At 41.9% G+C, this 25,492-nt stretch overlaps 1 protein-coding gene across 5 annotated transcripts in view; it reads left to right on the plus strand.

Annotated features, from left to right (window-relative positions):
• The window catches only part of LONP2 (lon peptidase 2, peroxisomal), a 115,076-nt gene that overhangs the window by 69,354 nt on the left and 20,230 nt on the right, over positions 1-25,492 (plus strand). For 4 of the 5 annotated variants that reach the window (XM_520624.7, XM_024349824.2, XM_003315089.5 and 1 more), the window contains one exon: positions 18,296-18,438. In XM_520624.7, the coding sequence (XP_520624.3) occupies positions 18,296-18,438 (143 nt within the window). Of the gene's footprint in view, positions 1-18,295; positions 18,439-18,577; positions 20,214-25,492 lie in introns of those variants that run through there. The other variant, XM_009430752.5, reaches the window with a different exon arrangement.

Genomic DNA, 25,492 nt, shown 5'->3' on the forward strand with positions numbered 1-25,492 from the left:
CTTTCTTTAAGACAGAGTCTCACTCTGTCACCCAGGCTAAAGTGCAGTGGCACGATTTTGGCTTACTGCAACCTTTGCCTCCTGGATTCAAGCGATTCTGATGTCTCAGCCTCCTGAGTAGCTGGGATTACAGGCGTGTACCACCATACCCAGCTAATTTTGTATTTTTAGTAGAGACGGGGTTTCACCGTGTTGGCCAGGCTGGTCTCGAACTCCTTACCTTAGGTGATCTGCCCTCCTCTGCCTGCCAAAGTGCAAAGTGCTGGGATTACAGGCATGAGCCACCGCGCCCAGCCCATTGGATTCTTTTTTTTTTTTTTTTTTTTTTTGAGACGGAGTCTCGCCCTGTTGCCCAGGCTGGCATGCAGTGGCGTGACCTTGGCTTACTGCAACCTTCACCTCCCAGGTTCAAGTGATTCTCTTGCTTCAGCCTCCCGAGTAGCTGGGATTACAGGCGCCCGCCACCACACCCGACCAATTTTTGTATTTTTAGTAGGGACAGGGTTTCACCATGTTGGCCAGGCTGGTCTTGAACTCCTGACCTCAAGTGATCCGCCCGCCTTGGCCTCCCAAAGTGCTGGGATTACAGGCGTGAGCCACCACACCCGGCCAGGATTCTATATATATGTGTGTATATATATATATATATATATATATATATATGGACTCCAATAGAGTCTCCACTGAAATTTTCTATCTTTTTATCTATTTAATCCCTCCTTTTCCCTATTTTCTTGGACATGCTAGTCATTATTTTGAAAATCTCTACCTTAACACTCCATTATCTGATTCAGTTATGTTTGGTGTTTGTTTTGTTTCTATTACCTTTTTTTCCCCCTTGATTTCTAGTTTTTTGTTCTGTTTTTTAGCATTTCTTGTATTTTTTTACTGGATGCCAGACATTGGATGAAAAATACAAGGGCTGTAACTATTATCCTCTGAAAAGTGTTACATTTTCTTCTGATTGGTAACTACAGTACCAACCTGTCACTCTGTCCTGTCAAGGCTGAGTTTTAGGCTTTGTCAGGACTGGTCAATTTCAGTTTGGGTCTTATTACTGGGATACAGTCTTTATTTTATTATGTGGTACTCCCAGGATGTAGTTCTTATTCCTTCGTGGGTGACCCTTACTTCTAGAGCATGATCTTTCTGAGTTCTCACATGAAAATCCAATCAGGTCTTTAGCATCCTGGCTTCTCCTTTCTCCTGGGTTTCTAAAAGACTCACCCTGAATACATTCAACTTAGGAGTTAGTCAACAGCTTGAGGGGGATTTAAGTGCAGATTTTTGAGATCCTTCTTTTTGGTTTCTTCCTTTATTGGGATTTTGCCAATGAAGTCCCAGTTGCTTTGACAACCTCTAATTTTCAGAATTACTTTTGACTAAATGTTTTATGATTCTAAACATAGCATCTACTCTGTCAATTCTGAATTATGGTGATACTCAATTCTACCTCAAATCCCAAAGAAAAGAGGGGGAAAAAAAAAACTAAGAAGAAACATTGCTTTTGTTTTGTAGCTTTAGGCTTCTACCTATATAATTGACTATTATAAAATCTCATTTGAGTAGGATCTTTAGTAGCCACCTACTTTGACTCTGATTTGATTTATAAATCCCTTCACAACATTCCTCAGTAAACACTATGCTTTGCCTGTTTGACTTGGTTAACAGACATGTCTTTATAAACTTGGCTATCCATTTTCCAGTCTGTAGGAAAAGAGAAGCTGTAAGTTGGAGAAAAGGCTAGTGGTTGGGTGGTGAGTCATAAGCAATAAGATTTGATGTCAGTGATGACAAGCCTGTCCTCTTATGATAGATTCCTTGAGCCCCCTGCTGACCACAAAGCTTTGGCTGGCTAGACCACAAATCTGTCTCCCTCAATGACAATTTTTGTAGCTCAATATGGATCCTATTTTGTGTGAGTTGCATTTGGAGATTTATTGTTTATCTGCTATATTTGCCTTAGGTGGGACAGTGAAATCAACCTAATGTAGTGGAAGGAAGTAGGTATTACATCCTTAATTCCTTGATATACATCCTTTTATTATGTGGTACTCCCGGGATGTGGTTTTTCAGATTTGGAGAAGAATAGTTAAAAAAAAAAAAAAAATGCAGAAAGGATCAAAAGCACTTGATTCTCTCGCAGGGACAGCTTCCTGTTTTGGTTGAGGAAGGAGCTGCACTTAAAATAACTAGCATAAAGCATGCTTAGGGCTTGCTTTCCAGACAACCTCAATTTAAAATGCATCAAAAGCCAGGTGTGGTGGCTCACATCTGTAATCCCAGCACTTTGGGAGGCTGAAGAGGGCAGATCACTTGAGGTCAGGAGTTTGAGACCAGCCTGGCCAACATGGTGAAACCCCATCTCTTCTAAAAATACAAAAATTAGCTGGGTATGGTGGCACACACCTGTAGTCCCAGCTACTTGGGAGGCTGAGATGGGAGGATCATTTGAACCTGGGAGGCGGGGATTGCAGTGAGCCAAGATCACACCACAGCACTCTAGCCTGGGCAACAGAGCAAGACTCTGCCTCAAAAAAAGAAAGAAAATAAACAAAATTCATCAGAATAAAATATTTGAATTTTACAGCACTAGTTCTTTTCATTCAATGACTTTCATTCTCCCACTTTACCACACCTTTAACTATTGGCAAGAATGTGGTGAGTGGGAGAAAGGTATCCTGCCACGTAAGCAAGTATACCTAGAGCCAAGGGGTCAGAGTGTCACAGAGGAGAGCCACTTGCTGACGGGCTTGTGTTTGTTCCCACTCACTGACTATGCAAGCGCCTCTTCTCTTAGCCTTTCTCAGGATGCAGTTCTCCAGGAGGAATCAGCCTTCTGTTGGGCTGCTTTCAGAGCTCTTTGTTGTGGCTTCCTGCCATTGACTTTGCAAGCCCTAAGCATGCTTTATGCTAGTTATTTTAAGTGCAGCTCCTTCCTCAACCAAAACAGGAAGCTGGCTCTGCAAGAGAATCAAGTGCTTTTGATCCTTTCCGCTTTTTTTTTTTTTGACTATTCTTCTCCAAATCTGAAACATATCCATTCTTGTCTACGGCCATGAGTGCATTTATGTTAACAGAAAATGCTAAATTTGATGTTTTTAGAAAGTAACCTCTGTGGCCAGACATGGTGGCTAATGCCTGTAATCCTGGCACTTTGGGAGGCCGAGGCAGGCAGATCACTTGAGGCCAGGAGTTCGAGACCAGCCTGGCCAACACAGTGAAACCCTGTCTCTACTAAAAATAGAAAAAATCAGTTGGGCACGGTGGTGGGCGCCTGTAATCTCAGCTACTTGGGAGGGTGAGGCAGGAGAATCACTTGAGCCCAAGAGGTGGAGGTCGCAGTGAGCCAAAAATCAAGCCACTGCACTCTAGCCTGGATGACAGAGCAAGACTCTCTCAAAAAAAATAAAAAGTAACCTCTGTGCTTTGTGTAACTTTTTGCTAAATTCCTGTCTTTGTCTTCTTGGAACAGTCTTCTACTTGTTACAGGATCTTCCTATCTTTTGGATTTTATATTAGTTTTAATATAAAACTAATATAGTTTTATATTATATAGCCCACTGACATGGCTGTTAGCTATCTCTAGTAAGAGGTAATGTGTCTCTCCCTAGGGCAAGGCTGTGACAGCTGGCTTCTCCCAGAGGGAACGATGTGTGAGAGAAGCAGGGAGAGTAAGAATCAAGACAAAACTGCAGTCTTTTATACCCATCACTATTGCCATATTCTCTTGGTCACACAGCCCAACCCTGGTATGATATGGGAGGCACTGACTCCATGGGGATGGGATATCTGGGCACCATCTTGAAGGCTAGCTGACACAGATTATTTTTTGTGCGTGTGCCTGTAAGAATTTTTTGGCCAGGCGTGGTGGCTCACGCCTTTAATCCCAGCACTTTGGGAGGGCGAGGTAGGTGGGTCACGAGGTCAGGAGTTCAAGACCAGCCTGGCCAAGATGGTGAAACCCCATCTCTACTGAAATACAAAAATTAGCCAGGCATGGTGGCAGGGGCCTGTAATCTCAACTACTCGGGAGGCTGAGGCAGGAGAATCGCTTGAACTTGGGGGGCGGAGGTTGCAGTGAGCCGAGATCACGCCACTGCACTCTAGCCTGGGCAGCAGAGTAAGACTCTGTCTCAAAAAAAAAAAAAAAAAAAAAAAGAATTTTTCTAAGCCCGCATTGAAGTTTATACTGTAGAATATCCATCAAACTTGAGCTGATTTCTTATCAAAGACCCAGGTTGCACAGATAGGGGTTAGAAGTTTGGATTCGGTTTTGCATTTTCAGTATTTAAAGTCTTGTTTCATCTTGTTCATTCTTACCTTTCCTTTGATTGTATTAGTAGCTCAGGACAAATAAGAATTTATAATTTTCCAAGGAACTAAGGTTGCTGTTGAGGAATATGGGTTTCAGAGACAAGAGTTTAGGCACTGGCTCATTGGTACTAAGCTTCAGGGGTTTGTAGTGTTGTTAGAGCTAATTGGATTTTACAAATAAGCCAAGATTATTAAAAAAAAAAAATAGAACTAGAGAGTAACACTTTCTATGCTAAATCCATTGCATTTGATGGGATACTAGGCAGTATGCTGTGTCCAAACTTCTAAAATCAGGCGGTGGTCTAACGTTGAGGTGAAAATATCATGTTGGTATATACTGCCAATATCATGAAGATATACTAAATATTATTTTCTGAGTCTGACATTTACACTGATTTACTGATTTATCCCTCATCAATATTGGCCTGGTTTAAGAGAGACTTGTTTGCCTGTACAGACCGGGAGGAAGCTTCAATGAAGGCAAAAATCTAACTATAATAGGAGCCAAACATTTGTTATTTGAATTCCAATTGGGGACAGGAAAATAAAATATTATCAAATAATTATAAAGTCATCATTCTGTTAAATGAATCATATAGGAAAATGCATTAACCTTAAAACAGAGTCTGGCTCTGTCACCCGGACTGGAGTGGAGTGGCCTGGTTTCAACTTGCTGCAACCTCCACCTCACGGGCTTAAGCTGTCCTCCCACCTCAGTCCCTAGAGTAGCTGGGACCACAGGTTTTGCCATGTTGCTCAGGCTGTTCTCAAACTCCTGAGCTCAAGAAATCCACCTGTCTCAGCCTCCTGAAGTGCTGGGATTACAGGCGTGAGCCACCACGCCCGGCCTGCAGTGACCTTTGGTTGTCATTGTTATACATTATCAAAACAAACCCAAGTTACAAGAGTATTAAAGCAATACTTAATGGTTTTAAAAAAAATATTACAAAAGGTCTCTGCATTTTAACTACTCATCTAAATAATTGTCTAGGAATATTTTCTGAATCTCTAATACAGGAAATGAGATTTATTAATACATAAAACCCACTGAAAACAGGGGTGCAGACTTTCTTGTCTGGTACTAAAGATGGATTCCTATGTTTTGGGCCCTTGTTTATACCAGTTTATTCAATCAGTGAGTCAGCTAGCATTTACTGAATAGTCATATGCGTTGCTTAATGATGGGGATAATGTTCTGAGAAGTGCATCCCTGGGAAATTTTGTCATTGTGGAAACATCATAGAGTGTACTTACACAAACCTAGATGGTATAGCTTTCTACACACCTAGGCTATATGGTATAGCCTGTTAATCCTAGGCTATAAACTTCTACAGCATGTGACTATACTGAATACTGTAGGCAGTTATAACAGAGTGGTATTTGTATATCTAAACAACAGATAAACAATAAAGAAAAAATAAACAACAAATAAAAGCTGGTACTTCTGTATAAAGGCACTTACCATGAATGGAGTTGCAGGACTGGAAGTAGCTCTGCGTGAGTCAGCAAGTGAGTGGTGAGTGAATGTGAAAGCCTAGGACATTACTGTGTATATACTACTATAGACTTATTAACACTGTACACTTAGCCTGTATTTTTTAATTTTTTTCTTTTTTTTTTTTACTTCTTTTTCTTTTTTTGAGACAGGCTGTGTTGCTCAGGCTGGTCTTGAACTCCTGGGCTCAAGTGATCCTTCTACCTCATCCTCCTAAGTAGCTGGGATTACACGTGTGTGCCACCACACCCAGCTTTTTAAAACTTTTCAAATCTTTTATAATAACACTCAGCTTAAAACACAAATACACTGTATAGCTATACAAAAAATATTTTTACCCCATTTATGCCTAGTGCTCCATTATTGGAACACTAAGCTTGTGGGAGTTATTTATATCCTACTGCTCAAGGTCATTGCCAAGGTCTGATTTTTCACAAAAAAAAATTCACAACTTCTGGCATAAATGAGTTAATATCCTTACTGTATATAAGCTTTTTAAAAAATTGTTTTACTTTTTAAACTTCTTTGTTAAAAGCAAAGACACAAACACACATTAGCCCAGTCCTGAACTAGGTCAGGATCTTCAGTTTCACTGTCTTCCACTTCCACATCTTGGCCCACTGGAAGGTCTTCAGAGGCAGTAACATGCATGGATAACAGCGCCTTCTACCTTCTGAAGGACCTGCCTGAGGCTGTTTTACAGTTAACTTCTTTTTTACAGAAGGGAGTACACTCTAAAATAATGATGAAAAGCATAGATAGTCCAGGCATGATAGTGTGTGCCTGTAGTCCCAGCTACTCAGGAGGCTGAGGCAGGAAGATTGCTTGAACCCATGAGTTCAACACCAGTCTGGGCAACATAGCGAGACTCCACCTCTAAAAATATATATAAGAATAAAAAAAATTTTTTTAAATGAAGCATAGTAAGTACATAAACCAATAACATAGTCACTCACTATGACTATGAAGTATTATGTACTGTATGTAATTGTACGTGCTGTGCATTTATACAGCTGGCAGCACAATAGGTTTGTGTACACCAAGCATCACCACAAAGATTTGGGTAATGCATTCCATTGCCCTAACGGGGCTACAACATCACTAGGCAATAGGAATCTTTCAGGTCCGTTGTTGTCTTCTGGGACTTCTGTCATATATGTGGTCTGCCTTTGACCAAAATGTTGTTATGCAGTGCGTGACTATACCCACTATATGTCAAGTTCTAAATTGGATTCTGGGAAGCTGATTAAAGAGAAAATAATGTGTAGTCTATTGGAAGAGGTAGATAAACAATTTTTAAGTGAAATAATTGCTAATTTTTAACCTCTGTGGAGGCACTGAATTGATCATTGAAAGCTCTATTTTACTTACTAAAGATATGGTAGCTTATAAAAATTACTTATAGTAAATGGACATGAAAAGGTCATTTGCTTACATCTCTAAATTCATTTTGATGGAAAAATAGTGGAAAAATGTTTGCAGATACCCTTTTGTTTGTTTGTTTTTTTCATAATAGATAATTGCCACTAAAATTGAAAAATGGCCAGGTCCGTTGGCTCATGCCTGTAAGCCCAGCACTTTGGGAGGCCAAGGCGGGTGGATTACTTAAGCTCAGGAGTTCAAGATTAACCTGGCCAACATGGTAAAACCCCGTCTCTACTAAAAATACAAAAAATTAGCCAGGTGTGGTGGTGCACACGCCTGTTGTCCCAGCTACTTGGGTGACTGAGGCATGAGAATCACATGAGCCTGGGAGGCGGAGGTTGCAGTGAGCTGAGATTGTGCCACTGCACTCCAGCCTGGGCAACAGGTGAGACTCTGTCTCCAAAAAAAAAAAAAAAACTAAAATTGAAAAATACCTCATAGTCATAACTTCCATCTGTATCTCAGTGGTTATTATGTAGAAATGTTCAGTAGGTAAACTTGAAAGAAAATGTATTTGGTAATCGTAAGGTTGTGTTGCCACCCCCAAAATAATGAAGAAAATACCAACAGAAAGAAAAAGGATTTATTGCTGGCCTGAAGGTTCTTCTGGGCATTTGATCTACAGATTTCTCCATTATAGCTAGTTCCTTTAAAAAAATAAAAAACATTGAAAATATGCAGACCCAAATGCCTTGGCAGCCCTGGTCAGTAACTTGAATCTCAGTTGCACTTAGCACAATTCCTCTGGCTGGGAAGATGTTGTTTTCGAAAAGATTAACCTGAAATGACAGCACGAATTATACAGTCGGAAATACTCAGGTTTTTCTGATTTTTTCAAAAGATACTTTGTTTTCCCTTTTCTGCCTTACCATGGGAAGGTCCTTAGATGCATCATATCCTTGTCAGTTTAGCCTTGTGACACATATTTCTGCAATTTTGTGCAATAAGAAAGCCACTCGAAATCTCAGCATTTCATGTCACTTTTAAAGTAGGCTCAGTTAAAACAAAACCACTTGATTGTTTGTATAACCACAACCATATGTGTCTTTCTCTCCATGCTTAAACAAGGTCTGAAATCGTGTGTCAAACAGTTGAGATGTAAACATCTCCTCCTCACACATAACCCCTCTGCCATCTTGTTATTTATATCCCCAGTAACACACTTCTTGTCCCTGACACAAGTACAGCCGTCTCCATGTTCCATTTTGCTCCTACTCCACAACTCAGGAAGCCAGTGTGATGGAATTAAGCTTGCAAGAAAAAATTTTAATCATTCAAAAATAATTGTTACATACTTTTCACTGATTAAAAATATTTGTTTACTTGACAAAATTAGCATTAAAAACAGTAATTCTTTGGCAGATTAATAAGTATTTTGATGATTTGTCATTTTTCACAGATGTTGATAAAATTTAAGAATTACATAGCCAAAATTTGGTCTAATTCAACAAACCACAATTGACTCTTTTGGTAAGGCCCTATGACGAATGGTATGGGAGAGTGGAGTTTATCCAATCTGATTTTCATTTTATTGATAAAGAAACTGGGGCCCCATTTGTTCTTTTTTTTAATTGCTACATAATATACATATTTATGGGGTATAGTGTGATGTTTCAGTACATGTATACATTGTGTAAAAATCAAATCAGGCTGTTTAGCATATCTGTCACCTCATATATTTATCATTTCTTTGTGGTAAGTATATTTAAAATTCTCTATTCTAGCTATTTTGAAATATACAATACTGTTAACCATAGTCACTGTGCAATAGAACAGTGGTCCCCAACCTTTTTGGCACCAGGGACCAATTTCATGGGAGACAGTTTTTCCACGGACCTGTGGGGTGGTGGTTGCGGGATAAAACTCTTCCACCTCGGATCATCAGCATTAGATTCTCATAAGGAGCACCCACCCTACATCCCTCACATGCACAGTTCATAATTCACAATAGAGTTTGAGCTCCTATGAGAATCTAATGCCGCCGCTGATCTGACAGGAGGCGGTACTCAGGCCGTAATGCTCGCCCACCCGCTGCTCACCTCCTCCTGACAGGCCATGGACTGGTACTGACCGGTCCACAGCCTAGGGTTTGGGGACCCCTGCAGTAGAACACCAGAACTTATTCCTCCTATTTATCTGCAATTTTGTACCCATTGACCAATCTCTCCCCATCCCCACTATCTCTCCCCTTGCCAGTCTCTTGTAACCACTGTTCTACTCTCTGTTTCTGTAAGATCAACTTCTTTAGATTCCACATATAAGTGAGATCATGCAGTATTTGTCTTTTGGTGCCCGGCTAATTTCACTTAATATAATGTCCTCCAGGTTCAACCATGTTGCCACATGTGACAGGATTTTATTCTTTTTGTGGCTGAATAATATTCCATTGTTTATATATGTCACATTTTCTTTATCCATTCATCCATTGATGGATGCTTACGTTGATTCCATATATTAGCTATTGTGAATAGTACTGCAACAAACATGGAAGTGCAGATACCCCTTTGACATATTCATTTCCTTTGGATAAATGCCCATTTGTGGGATTGCTGGATCATATGATAGTTCAACTTTCAGATTTTGAGAAACCTCCATACTGTTTTCCATAATGGCTGTACTAATTTACATTCCAGCCACCAGTGTGTAAGAGTTCTCCTTTCTCCACATCCACACCAACTACAGGTGGCTTTTCTAGACTGGACTTTAGGTTGGGACAAAAAGTGTCTTTGAGAGTCAGTAGTCCTAATACTGTCTGTGAATGCTGTGGATTTAGGCAGTTTGTTTAAGCTTGTTTAAACTGGGTCTCTCTTTCCTTATATATAAATGGAGGGTTAGACTGGATCTTTAAGCTTCTGCCCAGCATTTAATGTTCTGTTTATTGTGGTTCTAGCCTGTGCTTCGTGAATTCCTGATTCTTCCTGAATTCTGCTAAGCATCAGAATGCAGTCTATACATTCTCAACAGCTTCCCAAAGACATGATATTAGTATAACAGAAACAGTAGTAGTCCTTTCTTGGAAAATTATCCCCATTTCTGGACCCTATTTTATTGCTGGCTGCAATTAACAGGTTCTTGTATGTCCCATCCTTCCCTCCTCCATCCCTAACCCACAGGCGTTAAAAACCTGCTGTTTGTGAAAATGAACACTTCTTTGATAATCTGGAAGAAGGGGTTCCTGTTACCAGAAAATTTAGCTCTTGAACTCCTGGGACTGGGCTTGAAAGCACAGTACTATTATGCTTCAGATTAAGCAGGGTATAGAGAATAAGGAGTGATCACAAAAATTCTGTCTTGAATAAAGATGATGATAGATATCCCAGGGCCCTCTGTGGTTAGATAGTCTCCATTTCTACCACATTCTGAGGAATTGTGGGTGTTGCGCTTTTTATGTTTCTGGCCTCCCTGCTACTTGCCATTGGTTGGATCACTGGCCAAGAGCTACCGAGAGCTACCATTTTGCTTCAAGATTTTTTCAAACAGCAAGGAACTTTTTTATTTTTTAACAGAGAGCTACTGAAGTTTCCTGAGTTATTACATCCCCCTTATCCTTCCTCCTTACTTCCCCTTTCAGTAATTCCCTTTCCTCTCTCTTCCCACAGCAGTTCTTTGGCTATTGGGCCTGTTTTCATTGAAATCATCTTCCTGTGGCAGAGGGAAAATGAATAGAGAAGAACAGTTGACTGTGTCCAAGTGATAGCTGCTTGCTTAGGAAAAGCCTGGTCCTTCCCCAGAGGAGTCTGTCCCTATAGGACTTCCCTCCATAATAGCTGTGCTTCCATCAGCTCTAGAGGATGGCTTAGCCCCCTTTGGGGGTACACCGCATTTCACTCTCACTTGGCTCACAGCCATCACCACAGTCCATGCTGTGAGTGCATTGCTGGTTCTGCCCCCGTGCTGTGTGCATCTCTGCTGCTTTAATGCTGGGAAACTCCGTGGTTATGCCCCAACTATCTTGGCAATGTTCTGAATCAGACATAGATAATACCTATTAAAGGTATTAATAGGCCAATAATACCTAGTAAAGAAGAGCTGGGAGATACCTCTGTATAGATTAAATCAACTAGAAAACACTAGCCCCCTCCCATTTTCAGACCGATTTTATTTCTTTTAAGTGGGAAAATAGTTGAAGTGGGATGAAGCAGAGCTAGCTTATTCTGCTCATTTTATATTTCTGTGGCCTTTCTTTTCAACCTCTGTTTAACAGCACTTTATTACTTAGTTTTTTTGTTTTGTTTTGTTTTGTTTTTTTGGGATGGAATCTCACGTTGTCGCCCAGGTTGGAGTGCAGTGGCATGATCTCGGCTCACTGCAACCTCCACTTCCCGGGTTCAAGCGATTCTCATGTGTTAGCCTCTCAAGTAGCTGGGATTACAGGCACCTGCCACCAGGTCCGGCTAATTTTTGTGCTTTCATTAGAGATGGGGTTTCACCATGTTGGCCAGGCTGGTCTCGAACTCCTCACCTCAGGTGATCTGCCCGCCTCAGCCTCCCAAAGTGCTGGGATTATAGGTGTGAACCACCACGCCCAGCCTCACTTTATTACTTTTAAGAATATGCTTCAAAATAGTTTGTAAAGAAGATTTTAATAGGGAGCACTTATATGAAATATAATAGTGATATATAGTATAGCATAGAGCAGAGTCTTCAGTCTTTGTATCTTTTTCTTTTTTTCTTATGCATATTTAATGTATATGATTCCCAACCGTTGTGTGATTGTGGTCAGAGCCCTGTCTGTGGGATGCTGGGTAGAATGAGATTGTAGAGAGCACTTTGTTTTCTTGTAATTGAAGGGTTTGGGGTGAGAATATGTGAGTCATAGAAATCTGTATAGTAAATATTACTCTAAAAAGGGAGCCATCAGGATCTGGGAGAATTTGCTAAAGGAAAACTAAGAAAGAAAAAAAGGCCAGGTACCATGGCTCATTCCTGTAATCCCAACACTTTGAGAGGCCAAGGCAGGAGGACCTGAGGCCAGGAGTTCAAGACCAACCTGGCCAACATAGTGAAACCCCGTCTCTACTAAAAATACAAAAATTGGGCCGGGCGCGGTGGTTCACACCTGTAATCCCAGCACTTTGAGAGGCTGTGGCGGGTGGATCACGATATCAGGAGTTCGAGACTAGCCCGACCAACATGGTGAAACCCCGTCTCTACTAAAAATACAAAAATTGGGCCGGGCGCAGTGGCTCACACCTGTAATCCCAGCACTTTGAGAGGCCGTGGCGGGTGGATCACGACATCAGGAGTTCGAGACTAGCCTGACCAACATGGTGAAACCCCGTCTCTACTAAAAATACAAAAATTAACCAGGCATGGTGACGTGCGCCTGTAATCTCAGCTTCTCAGGAGGCTGAGGCAGGAGAATCACTTGAACCCAGGAGGTGGAGGTTGCAGTGAGCCGAGATCACACCATTGCCCTCTAGCCTGGGTGACACAGGGGGACTCTGTCTCAAAAAAAAAAAAAAAAAATTGGCCAGGTGTGGTGGTACACACCTGTAATCCCAGCTACTTGGGAGGCTGAGGCATGAGAATCGCATGAACACAGACGGCAGAGGTTGCAGTGAGCTGAGATCACACCACTACGCTCCAGCCTCTGTCTCAAAAAAAAAAGGGGGGGGGGCGGCGGTGGGGGGAGCGGGAGCCAGTATATAATTCAGTATCTCTCATCTATACATATTAAGGCTTTTGACCATTACCAAATTCTCTCAGCAGCTCTCTGAGAGTACTGTAATTCTGGTTTTGCTGATTAGAAAACCAGATACAAAGAGGTAAAGTCACCTTGTTCTAGGCCACATAGGTGGTAATTCTGAGTCAGGACTGGAGACAATGATTTATTTTTAATATCTCATGTAATGTTAATCTCATAACTCAGGGCATAACTCTTTTACCATTTTGGACTATATCATTTCATTCATATGATAAAGACACTGTAGCTTCCCCCTCACCTGCAGCTTCACTTTCTGCAGTTTTAGTTACCTGTGGTCAACCATCGTCCAAAAATATTAACTGGAAAATTCTAGAAATAATCCACTCGTAAGTTTTAAATTGTGCACTATTCTGGGCAGTGTGATGAAATGTCGAGCCATCCTGCTCTGTGTGACCCTGGACAGGAAGCCTCTCTTTGTCCAGCATATCCATGCTGTATGACTCCCGCCCGTTTAGCCACTCAGCAGCCATCTCACTTACCAGATCAACTGTCTTGGTATCAGGGTGTTTGTGTTCAAGTAACCCTTCCTTTACTTAATAATGGACCCAAAGCCAAGAGCAGTGATGCTGGCATTCTGGGTTTATTTTATTAGTATTGTTGTAAATCTCTTACTTTGCTTAATTTATAAATTAAACATGATCATAAGTACATATCTATAGGGAAAAAATGGTATATATAGGGTTCCGAACCATCCTGCATTTCAGGTATCCACCGTGGGTCTGGAAATGTATCGCCTGTGGAGAAGGGGTGACTACTGTGTATGTAAAAATCACCCTGTGTGAAATGTTATATCCTCCCCTTTCCTCAGTTTAACGTTGTTTTGAAAGAATTTTCTCACATTACTTGAAAACACTTAGGAAACCATTTTTAGTGACTGTAGTATTTTACCAGTTAGATATGCCATGGTTTACTTAACCATGTTCCTAATGTTGGGTACTTATATTGGATCTAAGTTTTGCTGTTATTTGTAGTGCTGCGATGGGTGACTGTGCACAAACCCTTGCCTGTACTTTTGTGTATTTCCCTAAGGATAGATTGCTGCAAAAAAGAACCACTGAGTGTGAGACTGTAAATATTTGGAAGGCTTTCAGTCTATTTCCATATTGCTTTCCTGAAAGATTGAACCAGTTTATACTTCTGTAAGCAACAGTGTTTGAGAAGATCTCTTTACTTTTTTTAACATTGACCTTTGTCATTTCTTAAACTTTACTAGTTATTTTGGTAACCAGCTTGTTTTTATAATTTGAATTTCTTTGCTTCTCAGTGAAATAATAGTTTCTTTTATAGGAGTATTAACCATTTGTTAAGAACCACTATTTTAGTCCAAAAGAAAGGTATATAAGAAGAAAACTGCGCAATTCCAGTGGGAAGGACTTGGGGTCAGGGTCCCTGATATGTTGGAAGGTTGAACTTTTTGTTGTTGGTTTTTCCCCTTGCCTTAAAAAGTCCATATTGCTTGAATGTTGCAATCTTGGGCAAGGCCAGCAATTAATCCAAGGGATGATGCTACTGTCTTCTCCTGGTGCTGGTCCTTTCTGACAGAGAACATGGTACTAGGGCTGAGTGCTTGAATGCTTGCACATAGGACCCAGAAGGTGCACATATAACCGGGGGTTCGTTCCTTGAGTGATATCTTTGTGAGATGACATTTTGCTTGTTGGTTGTTTGTTTTATAATGAGGAATCAAAGTGGGTATTCTAGGAAGATCCAGTGTTTCCCTACTCACACTTTGCATTACACACAATCCAGGGGGTGACTCAGAATCCAGTGCTGTCCTGCCTCTCCCAGTTGGCTGACACCATTTTCTTGACTGGAGCCTTAGTTTTCTAGGCATATATTCTAATGATGGAACATTTTGAAATGCAGATTATTTTTGAGGTTACTGAATTTTTTAATAACACAGCTGCTGTCCCTAAATTGCCATCTTTTATAAGGTCTAGTTGCATTAGAAATAGCTCTCCCAACCCCACTCCCCCAGTGCTCAGAACGCTGAACCCCGTACTACACTTGGAAAAGGATTGGATGTCCTAAAGCATTGGTTATGTAATTGTGGGTTGGCTTTCACCCACTGAGCTTTACTTCCTCCTGTGATCGTGAAATACAAGCTGGCAACAGTAATTAGATCTCAGAAAAGCTTGTCACAAAGCACCACAGACTAGAGAAACTTGTAAGCTCTTTTTGCACTGGCTGAAGTTTTTGAGTACCACTACCTTCCATCTGTAGAGTGTAGTAACCTTAGACAGGTAGTGCTTTTCTTCTGTGCATTAATTTTAATTAAGCAATGACACCTACTTTCTTTTCCACTCTGAGATCTGCATGTAGCTAAACTTATCAGGTGAGTGCTTTCCCATCTTTGATCATTGATACTGCTTGGAATATACTGGAAAAAGAGCAGCAAGCAGAAAATCTCCCATTTCCACAAGCTGCTGACTAACTCAGAATTGCTAGATTTTGTGAAGCAAATGAATGCTATAAAAGAAGTCAGAAAGATCAGGGAAGCTGTCCCTAGGACTTGGTCAGGCCAAACCTTGAAATATCAAGTGATGTTACAGAGGTACAATTATGAGAATATATATAACTCAAGACTTACATATGTGATAAATAGTGCATTGCTCTTTGCCGTCTCCAAAGGATTTTCTTTTTTTTTTTTTTTTTTGAGACGGAGTCTCACTGTGTCGCCCAGGCTGGAGTGCAGTGGCGTGATCTCCGCTCACTGCAAGCTCTGCCTCCCGGGTTCACGCCATTCTCCTGCCTCAGCCTCCCGAGTAGCTGGGACTACAGGCGCCCACCACCACGCCCAGCTAATTTTTTGTATTTTTAGTAGAGACGGGGTTTCACTGTGTTAGCCAGGATGGTCTCGATCTCCTGACCTCGTGATCCGCCCGCCTCGGCCTCCCAAAGTGCTGGGATTACAGGCGTGAGCCACCACGCCTGGCCAGGATTTTATTTTTAATTCTCACAGCAATTCTGCAGAGAGAGGTAGTGAGAGGTTTAATGCTTTGTTCAGCATAATTTGCTGTTAAATAGCCATTCATTGGCAGAAAATCTGAACTGTTGTGTTTTCCTTCCTGTGTCATTCATGGTTTCAGTCCTGAAGAGGAGCCCACTAGAGCCCAACAGGAGAGGAGAGTGGGAGAATCCCTCACCCAGAAGTTCACAGTGGTATCATTTAGTGACACTCAGGATGTCTCCAGTTATTGTTAGAATTTAAAGTTAGGTTCATCCCTGTGAGGTCCAAGAAAATATAAAAATAAAATAAGGGTCTACTAGTATTAAACATACTCAGTAATCACTTTTGAAAGGAAAGGAGTTAGTGGAAAAAATGGAAGAACCATAGCGAAACTAAAATAAATATATGTAGATATATTGCTGGACGTGGTGGCTCACACCTGTAATCCCAACACTATGGGAAGCTGAGGCAGCCAGATCACTTGAGGTCAGGAGTTCAAGACCAGCCTGGTCAACATGGTGAAACCCCGTCTCTACTAAAAATACAAACATTAGGCCGGGCTCAGTGGCTCACACCTGTAATCCCAGCAGTTTGGGAGGCTGAGGTGGGCGGATCACCTGAGGTCAGGAGTTCGAGACCAGCCTGGCCAACATGGTGAAACCCCATCTCTACTAAAAATGCAAAATTTAGCTGGGCATGGTGGCACATGCCTGTAGTCCCAGCTATAGGGAGGTTGAGCCAGGAGAATCGCTTGAACCCAGGAGGTGGAGGTTGCAGTGAGCCATGATTGTGGCACTACACGCCCGCCTGGGTGACACAGCGAGACTCCATCTCAAAAAAAAAAAAAATTACATATATATGTGTGTGTGTGTGTGTGTATACATATACACACACACACACACACACACATATATATATACACACACATACACACACACACAAACATTAGCCGGGCATGGTGTTGTGCACCAGTAATCCCAGCTACTCTGGAGGCTGAGGCAGGAGAATCGCTTGAACCCAGGAGGCAGAGGTTGCAGTGAGCCGAGATTGCACCACTGCACTGCAGCTTGGGTGACAGAGCGAGACTCTGTCTCAAAAAATATAGATAGATAGACAATGTTAGATAACTGCATAATTATTATATGTGTGTATTAATATACGAAGCAATCACTTTCAGAAGGAGTAGTGTGTTAAAAAAAGGTAATGAAAGATTTTAAAACAAAACACTTCATGAGACAAGAAGTTAGAACAATTACGGCAAACTAAAAGAAAAAGCTAGGAATGAGATCGAATACAGCCAAGTATTTCCTGCAGTTTTAAAACCTCTACTCCCCATTTTGGGTTTCTGGCCACAGATTATGTAATATTTTTTGTTACTTGAACTGGAATTACAAAGATTGATACAGAAGATGGTCCGATAAGTCAATTGGGTCCTGCTCCTTGTATGTCTAGGTCCAAACCAAAATGAGTCAATATTTGGACAAGATATCAGCCATCCAGGGCTTATAGGCAGGTAAAGGAGATGGCCCATTATTACAGGGATTTCAAACCAGGCTTTGTATTCTCTTACCCTGGCACTGCCAATTATATTTATTTATTGGAAAATGATAACCTTAGAGTTAAGCTATATGCTTATAAAAGAGGCACTGCTTATATGGGTTCTATCATGTCCAGGTTTACATTGCCCGTTAGAAAACAGGACACCTGGCTGGGTGCAGCAACTCATGCCTGTAATCCCAGCACTTTGGGAGGCCAAGCGAGGGAGGATCGCTTGAGCCCAGGAGGTCAAGGCAGCAGTGAGCTGTGTTCACACCAGTACACTAGACACCGTCTCAAAAAAAAAAAAAAAAGTGTTGGGGGGAGAGAGAGAAAGAGAGAGAGAGAAGAGGAGGGGAGGGGAGGGGATACCTGATCAGACTCCTCTGAAGAGGGAATTGAAAAGTTTGTCACAAGCCCTGAGTTATGCTGATGTAACAGAGAATTGTTAGATCAGAGAATCCAAAGTAAGCTACTGCGCTTAGCCCTTCAGTCTTTGTCCTAGCTATAGGCCATAAAGTTGAATAGTGCCGGGAATTGTTCTTGACTTAAGAATATAATGGTCAAAAAGGACAGGCAAAGTTGTTTCCCTTCTGGAACTTACACTTTAATGGGGGAGATAGACAATAAGCAAGTAAAAGTAATTGAACAAGGCAATTGCAAATACCACCCTCGGTGAGCTCTTGAAACACAAATTATTTCACCTGCATTCCACAGATACACAGGTGAATGTTTGCCTTGATAAATGCATAAAAGTGACTGAACTTTTGAGGTCCACTGGGCTTTTGTTTGATATTTACTGCTAGTGAATTTTCCAGCCTGCAAATCTCTTAGAACTTCTAAATACATTTTTTTTTTCTTTTAGGTTGCAGAGAACACATCTTAGAAGATGAAAAACCTGAATCTATCAGTGACACTACTGACTTGGCTCTACCACCTGAAATGCCGATTTTGATTGATTTCCATGCTCTGAAAGACATCCTTGGGCCCCCGATGTATGAAATGGAGGTGATTCATTCTTTTTATTTCTTTTTGCTCCAGTCAATGAAAGGAACACTTTATTGAGGCCCCAGGGCCGTAGGGCCTGGGCAGGAGGCTGCCCTTTGGGGAAGGAATAGCCTTATTTGACCTTCTTTTTGGGACGCAGGTTGTTGGTGTGGCCGCACTTCTTGCAGCAGTTGACAGCATGGGGGCGCAGGCAAGCACAGCTCTTGTGGCACATCATCTTGTTGCAGTTGTATTTCTGGGCAAGGTGGCAGAGGGAAGGCTCCGTAATGCCACCTCGCAGGCACAGCATCAGGCGCAGGGTGGACTCTTTCTGGATGTTGTAGTCTAAGAGTGTGTGGCCATCCTTCAGCTGTTTGCCCTCAAATATCAGACACTGCTGGTCAGGTAAGATGCCCTACCTGTCTTGAATTTTGGCTTTGACATTCTCAGTGGCATCACTGGGCTCGACCTCAAGGGTGATGGTCTGGCCTGTGAGGGTCTTCACAAAGATCCACATCTCAGCGTCTGCAGCTTGGCCAGTCTCACTCCATTCTCATTTTTTTGTTGGTACTCACTGGTGTACTCAGGTGGTTGCTTAACAGAGAAGTAAAATTGGGTGTTTCCAGAGGCTGAATTTTGCCTTAAGATGGAAACTTTATTTCTATATGGTATTGTGTTTTAGTGCTTATTGTGATAATATGACTTGCCAGGAGCCAGAGATCCCAGCCATATCCTCTTTTAGAACCCCAGTCTCATTTTATTCTCTACCATTCCGTTCCATTTTAAGGACAATGCCTCTGACTCTTCTTCTTAGAAAAATTACATATTCTTATGTGTACTTTAAGGAGGGATTTCTTTGTGCTACCAAGGGCTTGGGGGAAGAGGCGGGGAATCAACCTGATACAGGTCTGAAAACATGAGCATAGCTTAGCTTCAGACTGTGCTAGTGCAGACCCAGATGACATCTTTCAGGAACCTATTGTTCCATTGTTAATAGTTCCTTTAGGGTTAAACCCACATGCAGGTCTAGCCCTATTTTCATCTTTCTCTCCTAACTGTACCTCACAGCAGAAGGCCTGGGTGCCAAGACTGAGTTGAAGCAGCTGATGGAAATAGATGTTAGACTATAACTGCTAAGGGCATTGTGAAATAATTTATAGGTGCTTAGATGAGCTTTCATAGGTTGGTTACTATAAAAATGTTTGTATTATACTACTGAATTTAGCTTTATCGTCACCTCCTTATCAGTTTAAGGAAAACATATTTTCAGAAAATAAATCTGATAAACTATGTAGAAGATAATCTCTCCATCTAACATTTGAAATCATTACTAGTAGATATGGTTTTCCTCAAGTTCTTACAACTGAGCAGATGAGAAATAGCCCCCAAGCCTGTCTTGTTTATCCATTTAAACTCTAAACTGGTCATTAAAGCTAATGAGCCTCTCTACAGAGCTCTCAGTTACAAGAATAGAACTTGTTTACTCTTGACAGTAAATCTGGACTTGAACAATAGAATCAGAAGCATTGTTTTGATTATTTGAATTCTTAAGATATCATGGATTTGAATTTTGAAGTGTTGAAAGAACTTGAGCAAAACATTGTTGATTGAGAAAGTGAACAAAACCTGCTTTCTCGTTCTGGGAGGATCCAGTGACATTGTGAGTGAAGACGCAAACAGGTTTTGACTCCTGCATGGCCGATGACCTTTTTCTGTAGGCTTTCCAGAAAAGTACATTCCAACAGTTCTTTGAGGATTTAAACTAGAGCAGCAAATAAAGACAAAAGATTAATGCATGTCTCTGTTGCATATACCCCTCTCTCCCAGCCATTTCTGCTGATGTTAAGTTTGGAAGCGTTGCTGACATTCCTGGAGCATTAGCAAAGAAAGAGCCAAGAGAACAGAAATGAGAAATTTTATAAACACTGCTTACCAGTTATCCTTGTTAGCATGGGAGAACCTTATTTTCCTTGTAGCATGTGAGCTTTAACATAGTAACACTTTTACCAACATGAGTCTGCAGAAAGACTCCAGTAGCCATTTTGTCTTTTATAGATAGCATCTTAGAATGGAAGATGTGGTGTGTCACGTGCGTCCGTGCGGAGAGACCACCAAACAGGCTTTGTGTGAGCAACAAGGCTGTTATTTCACCTGGGTACAGGTGAGCTGAGTCCGAAAAGAGAGTCAGCGAAGGGAGATAGGGGTGGGGCCATTTCATAGGATTTGGGTGGGTAGTGGAAAATTACAGTCAAAGGGGGTTGTTCTCTTGTTGGCAGGGGCGGGGGTCACAAGGTGCTCAGTTGGGGAGCTTCTGAGCCAGGAGAAGGAATTTCACTAGGTTAATCGCTCAGTTAAGGTGGGACAGAAACAAATCACAATGGTGGAATGTCATCAGTTAAGGCAGGAACCAACCATTTTCACTTCTTTTGTGATTCTTCACTTGCTTCAGGCCATCTGGATGTATACATGCAGGTCACAGGGGATATGATGACTTAGCTTGGGCTCAGAGGCCTGACATCGTGTTTTGAGTGTTGGGAACATTGTGTTCATTTTTTTCATACTTGAAAGTGAGAACTCACCCTGTAGCCGGGGGTCTGTCTCTACCTGTAGTGGTCTGATGACCACCAGCCCCAAATTACTTAACCACACAGTCTACCTCTGCTTTTGCATCTATAAAATTAAGATTTATGGAACATTTCTTTCTTGTCCGTGAGGGCTGTCACTGTGCTAGGAGTGTAATTCCATTTTACATACAAGGGAAAAAGTTTGAAGAGATTAAATGAATTGTACAAATTCACGTAAGTGGCAGTTGGTAGAGTTAGGATTCAGACTCAGATCAGCTTATTCCAAGTCCATTATTCTTTCTACCTTTCTACAGTACCCTGTCAGGCCAAAATAATTCCTGCCCTTGTCTGCTAGAAGAGAGTGGCGGTGATATATTAGAGTTTTTTAAAAAGGCATCTGCTCTACATCAGATTCTCATTCATATTCTTACCAACTCTGTTGCTCTGTTTTGGAATGGGAGAGGCTGGGCTCAACTTGTTGACCACTCCCATTTTTGTATCTCTTGGCTATCAGGCACTGTGTAAGGCCCTCCACAGTGATCATTTAATCCTCAGTCATGGTTGTCTTTCCAGTAACAGTTGAGGAAACAGGCTTAGAGTATTTAAATAACTTGAGAGAAGACACAACTTATGCCAGAAATGAGATTTGGTTCTAGACCTGACCAACTCCAAACCTAGTGCTGTTTATTACTCTAGAAAAACATCACAGGCAACCTGAGCAGGGCCTCTGTTCATTGCAGAGAGCTCACAGGTGGACCTGAGCAGGGCGTCTGTTCTTTGCACTTCACAAGTGGCCAGTCTTATTTCTCTACTTCTTTGTGCTTTCCTAGGCAAAGAATCTGAAGAGAGAGGTTATACTAGGAATACTGGAATACATGTTGAGGTGTTCCCAAGATGTTATAAGATACCTTTCATTTGTTTGTTTTTACTTTTTGAGATGAGGTCTCACTCTGTCACCTAGGCTGGAGTGCAGTGGCATGATCATAGCTCACTGCAACCTCCACCTCCGGGGCTTCCACTTCAGCCTCCTGAGTAGCTGGGACCACAGGCGTGTGCTACCATACCCAGCTAATTTTCTCTGTATTTTTTTGTAGAGATGGGGTTTCACCATGTTGTCCCAGACTGGTCTCAAACTCCTGAGCTCAAGCCATCCACCTGCCTCAGCCTCCCAAAGTGCTGGAATTATAGGCATGAGCCACCAAACCCAGCCGATACCTTTTTTTTTGTCTAAATGCCTGTATTCTCCCTTAGGGTAAATTACAGTCTAGGGTCTGTGGTTTCTTCTAGAAAGAGTTTGATTCATTTAATAAATACCTATTAAGGACCTAACATGTGCTTCTGGCAACACAGTAGTAAACAAGCAAGGTATGATGTCTGCCTTCATGGATCCCACTTTAATGCAGGAAAACAATAGACAAGTAAACAAATAATCACAAATTGAAGTTGATGCTATAGAGAAAACAAACAGGGTGGTACTGAGATAGACAGTAACTACTCTCGCTATATCTGAGGTCTGTTTTAGAGGTAGAAGTAGACATGCTGATGGGAAACATTTGGGGAATGAAGGAAACAGTTATCAAAAGGGACTTACAGGTTTCTGGCCAGAGTGACAGGGCATGTGTGTAGTAGTGCTGTTTACTGAGATGGGGAAGACTCAGGGAGGGAGATGAGGAGAGAGTGTTGCAAAGAAAACTGAGAGCTCTTTTGAACACATTACAGTTGAAATATCCAGGCTGGGCGCGGTGGCTCATGCCTGTAATCCCAGCACTTTGGGAGGCTGAGGCAGGTGGATTGCTTGAGTCTGGGAGTTCAAGACCAGCCTGGGCGACACGGCAAAATCCCTTCTCTACAAAAAATACAAAAATTAGCTGGGTGTGGTGGCTTACGCCTGTAGTCACAACTACTTGGGAGGCTGAGGTGGGAGGATCACTTGAGCCTGGGAGACGGAGGTTGCAATGAGCCAAGATCACGCCACTGCATTCCAGCCTGGGTGACAGAACAAGACCCTGTCTCAAAAAAATAAAATAAAAGTTAGAAATATCTGTGAGGCATAGAAGTAGAGACATTTGGACATTCAGATCTATTGCTCAGAGGAAATACCCAAGATGGAGATTTTAGAATTGTTAGAAAATAGAGGATATTTAGAGCCCCAGATATTGAGGCTTTCACATCACCTAAGAAAAAAGGATACATTTTTAAAAAGCAGGTAGTCTAGAAGCAAGCCCTGAAGAACAGCATTATTTAGGGATCATATAGAGAGAAGAGGAGCCAACAAAGAAGTCGGGAAAAACAGAAAGGGACTGGGAAGGAACAAGCCTTCAGGGAAGAGGAAAACCAGGATGTTGTGCTGCCATAGAGACAGAAGAGGAGAGTATTTCAAGAAAGAGGGGACATCAAAATGTGTTTACTGTTTGAGAGATCAAAGAAGATCAAGGTCAGAACAAATGTGTATTGGATTTGATGGCATGAAGGTTGTTGGTGACCTTGAAAGAGATTTCACAAGGAAGGAGTGGTGGGGATGGTAGAAATTGGAGTATGTTGAAGAGAGAATGGGAGGCGAGGAAGTAGAATTAGTGTGTAGGCAGCTCTTTAGAAGTTTGGCTGTAAACAATTGCAGAGAAATGAGGCAGCTAGAAGAGAATATGGATGTCAAAGGGAGAATGTTTTCAAAATAGTAGCTGCTGCTAAGAGTAATCCAGTAGAGAGCACAGACTGATGTTGCAGGACAGAGCAGTGGTACGATAGAAACAAAGTCTCCAGGAAAGTGAGAGGGGGTGGGACCCAAAGCACCAGTGAGGCTTTTGTTGGGAGAAGGGATACCTTTTCCAGGATATTATGTAGAAAGGGACAAGAATATTGAGTTATTTATAAGGAAAAGATTATAATGATGGGGCTAACGTGTGTGAGCTGCACAAGAGAGGAGTGAAGTTAGGGCAGAGCTGCTGTATGATGGGAGTGTGCTGGAGTTCATGGCTTGAGTACAGGCGAGCTAGAAGGATAAGAAATGATGGTCAGGGGTTTCAGAGGTAGTATGGTTTCTGTTGGTGATAAGTACCTGGAAGAGGGTGGCTGAGTTCAGGAGGCATTTAAAGAACTGAGAAGCCAGGTTCTGGGAGAGCATCATGCCTTCACTGAAGACACCCAGGGTGATTGATAGCAGGGGCTGGGGCAGAAAGGAAGGAGCAGAGTTTAGAATCTTCCTGAATGTCAGAGACAGTGAAGAGAGAGTCAGGATGGTAAAGCCAGCTGCCATAAGCAGGGGCTCAGAAGGGTAGAAGAATAAGGCCTGAAAGTTGCAAGGCAGCCTCTTACTGACTAAATTATAAACTTAGTCTCCTTGAGCTTGATGTCTTCCTCTGATAAATGGTGGTAAGCATGTGCACGTTATCACAGAGTTCGAATTTGGTGAGTCAGTGTACCCACTGCATTGCCCAGTAATACTAAAAAAGAAAAAACAAATACTAATTTCTGCAACTACCATACTCCCTAAAAACAGAGACCTATCCCCAATCACCAAAAAATCCCCATTGTTTTTCTAATCCAAATTTTGTACATATTTAATAACCTTATACCACCACTTACTATTTTTTTACTTTCATCGAAGATGAATCTACAAAAATATATTAATGTCAAAAAATATTACTGACCTAGCAAACTGGCAGTTGGGAAGTAAGGTAAGAAGGCACACTTTTATTAATTAATAATATCTTTTGTATTCCCTAAACAGATTGAAAAATGGTGGATTAGTTCATTCTTGCATTCCTATAAAGAAATACCTGAAACCAGGCACAGTGGCTCACGCCTGTAAATCCCAGCACTTTGGGAGGCCAAGGTGGGCGGATCGCTTGAGTTCGAGACCAACCTGGGCAGCAAAGTGAGACCCGGTCTCTACAAAAAATACAAAATATTACCCGGAAGGCTGAGGTGGGATCCACCTGAGCCCAGAAGGTTGAGGCTGCAGTGAGCTGTGATCACACCATTGCACTCTAGCCTAGGTGACAGAGTGAAAACTCTGTCTCAAAAAAAACAAAGAACCACCTGAGACTGGGTAATTTATAAAGAAAAGAGGTTTAATTGGCTCACGGTTCTGAAGGTTCTAAAGGAAGCATAGCTCCAGCATTAGGCCAGGTGCATTGGCTCACACCTGTAATCCCAGCACTTTGGGAGGCCAAGGGCAGGCGGATCATGAGGTCAGGATTTCGAGACCAGCCTGGCCAATATGGTGAAACCCTGTCTCTAAAAATACAAAATTAGCTGGGCGTGGTGGCGCACACCTGTAGTCTCAGCTACTCGAGAGGCCGAGGCAGAAGAATCGCTTGAACCCAGGAGGCGGAGGTTGCAATGAGCTGAGATCGTGCCACTGCACTCCAGCTTGGGACACAGAGCGAGACTCCATCTCAAAAATAAATAAATAAATAAATAAATAAATAAATAAATAGCTCCAGCATCAGCTTCTGGGGAGGCCTCAGGAAACTTACAGCCTTGGCAGAAAGTGAAGGGGGAGCAGGCAT

This window comes from Pan troglodytes, chromosome 18 (genome assembly GCF_028858775.2).
Source record: "Pan troglodytes isolate AG18354 chromosome 18, NHGRI_mPanTro3-v2.0_pri, whole genome shotgun sequence".
In the NCBI taxonomy this organism is placed as follows: domain Eukaryota; kingdom Metazoa; phylum Chordata; class Mammalia; order Primates; family Hominidae; genus Pan; species Pan troglodytes.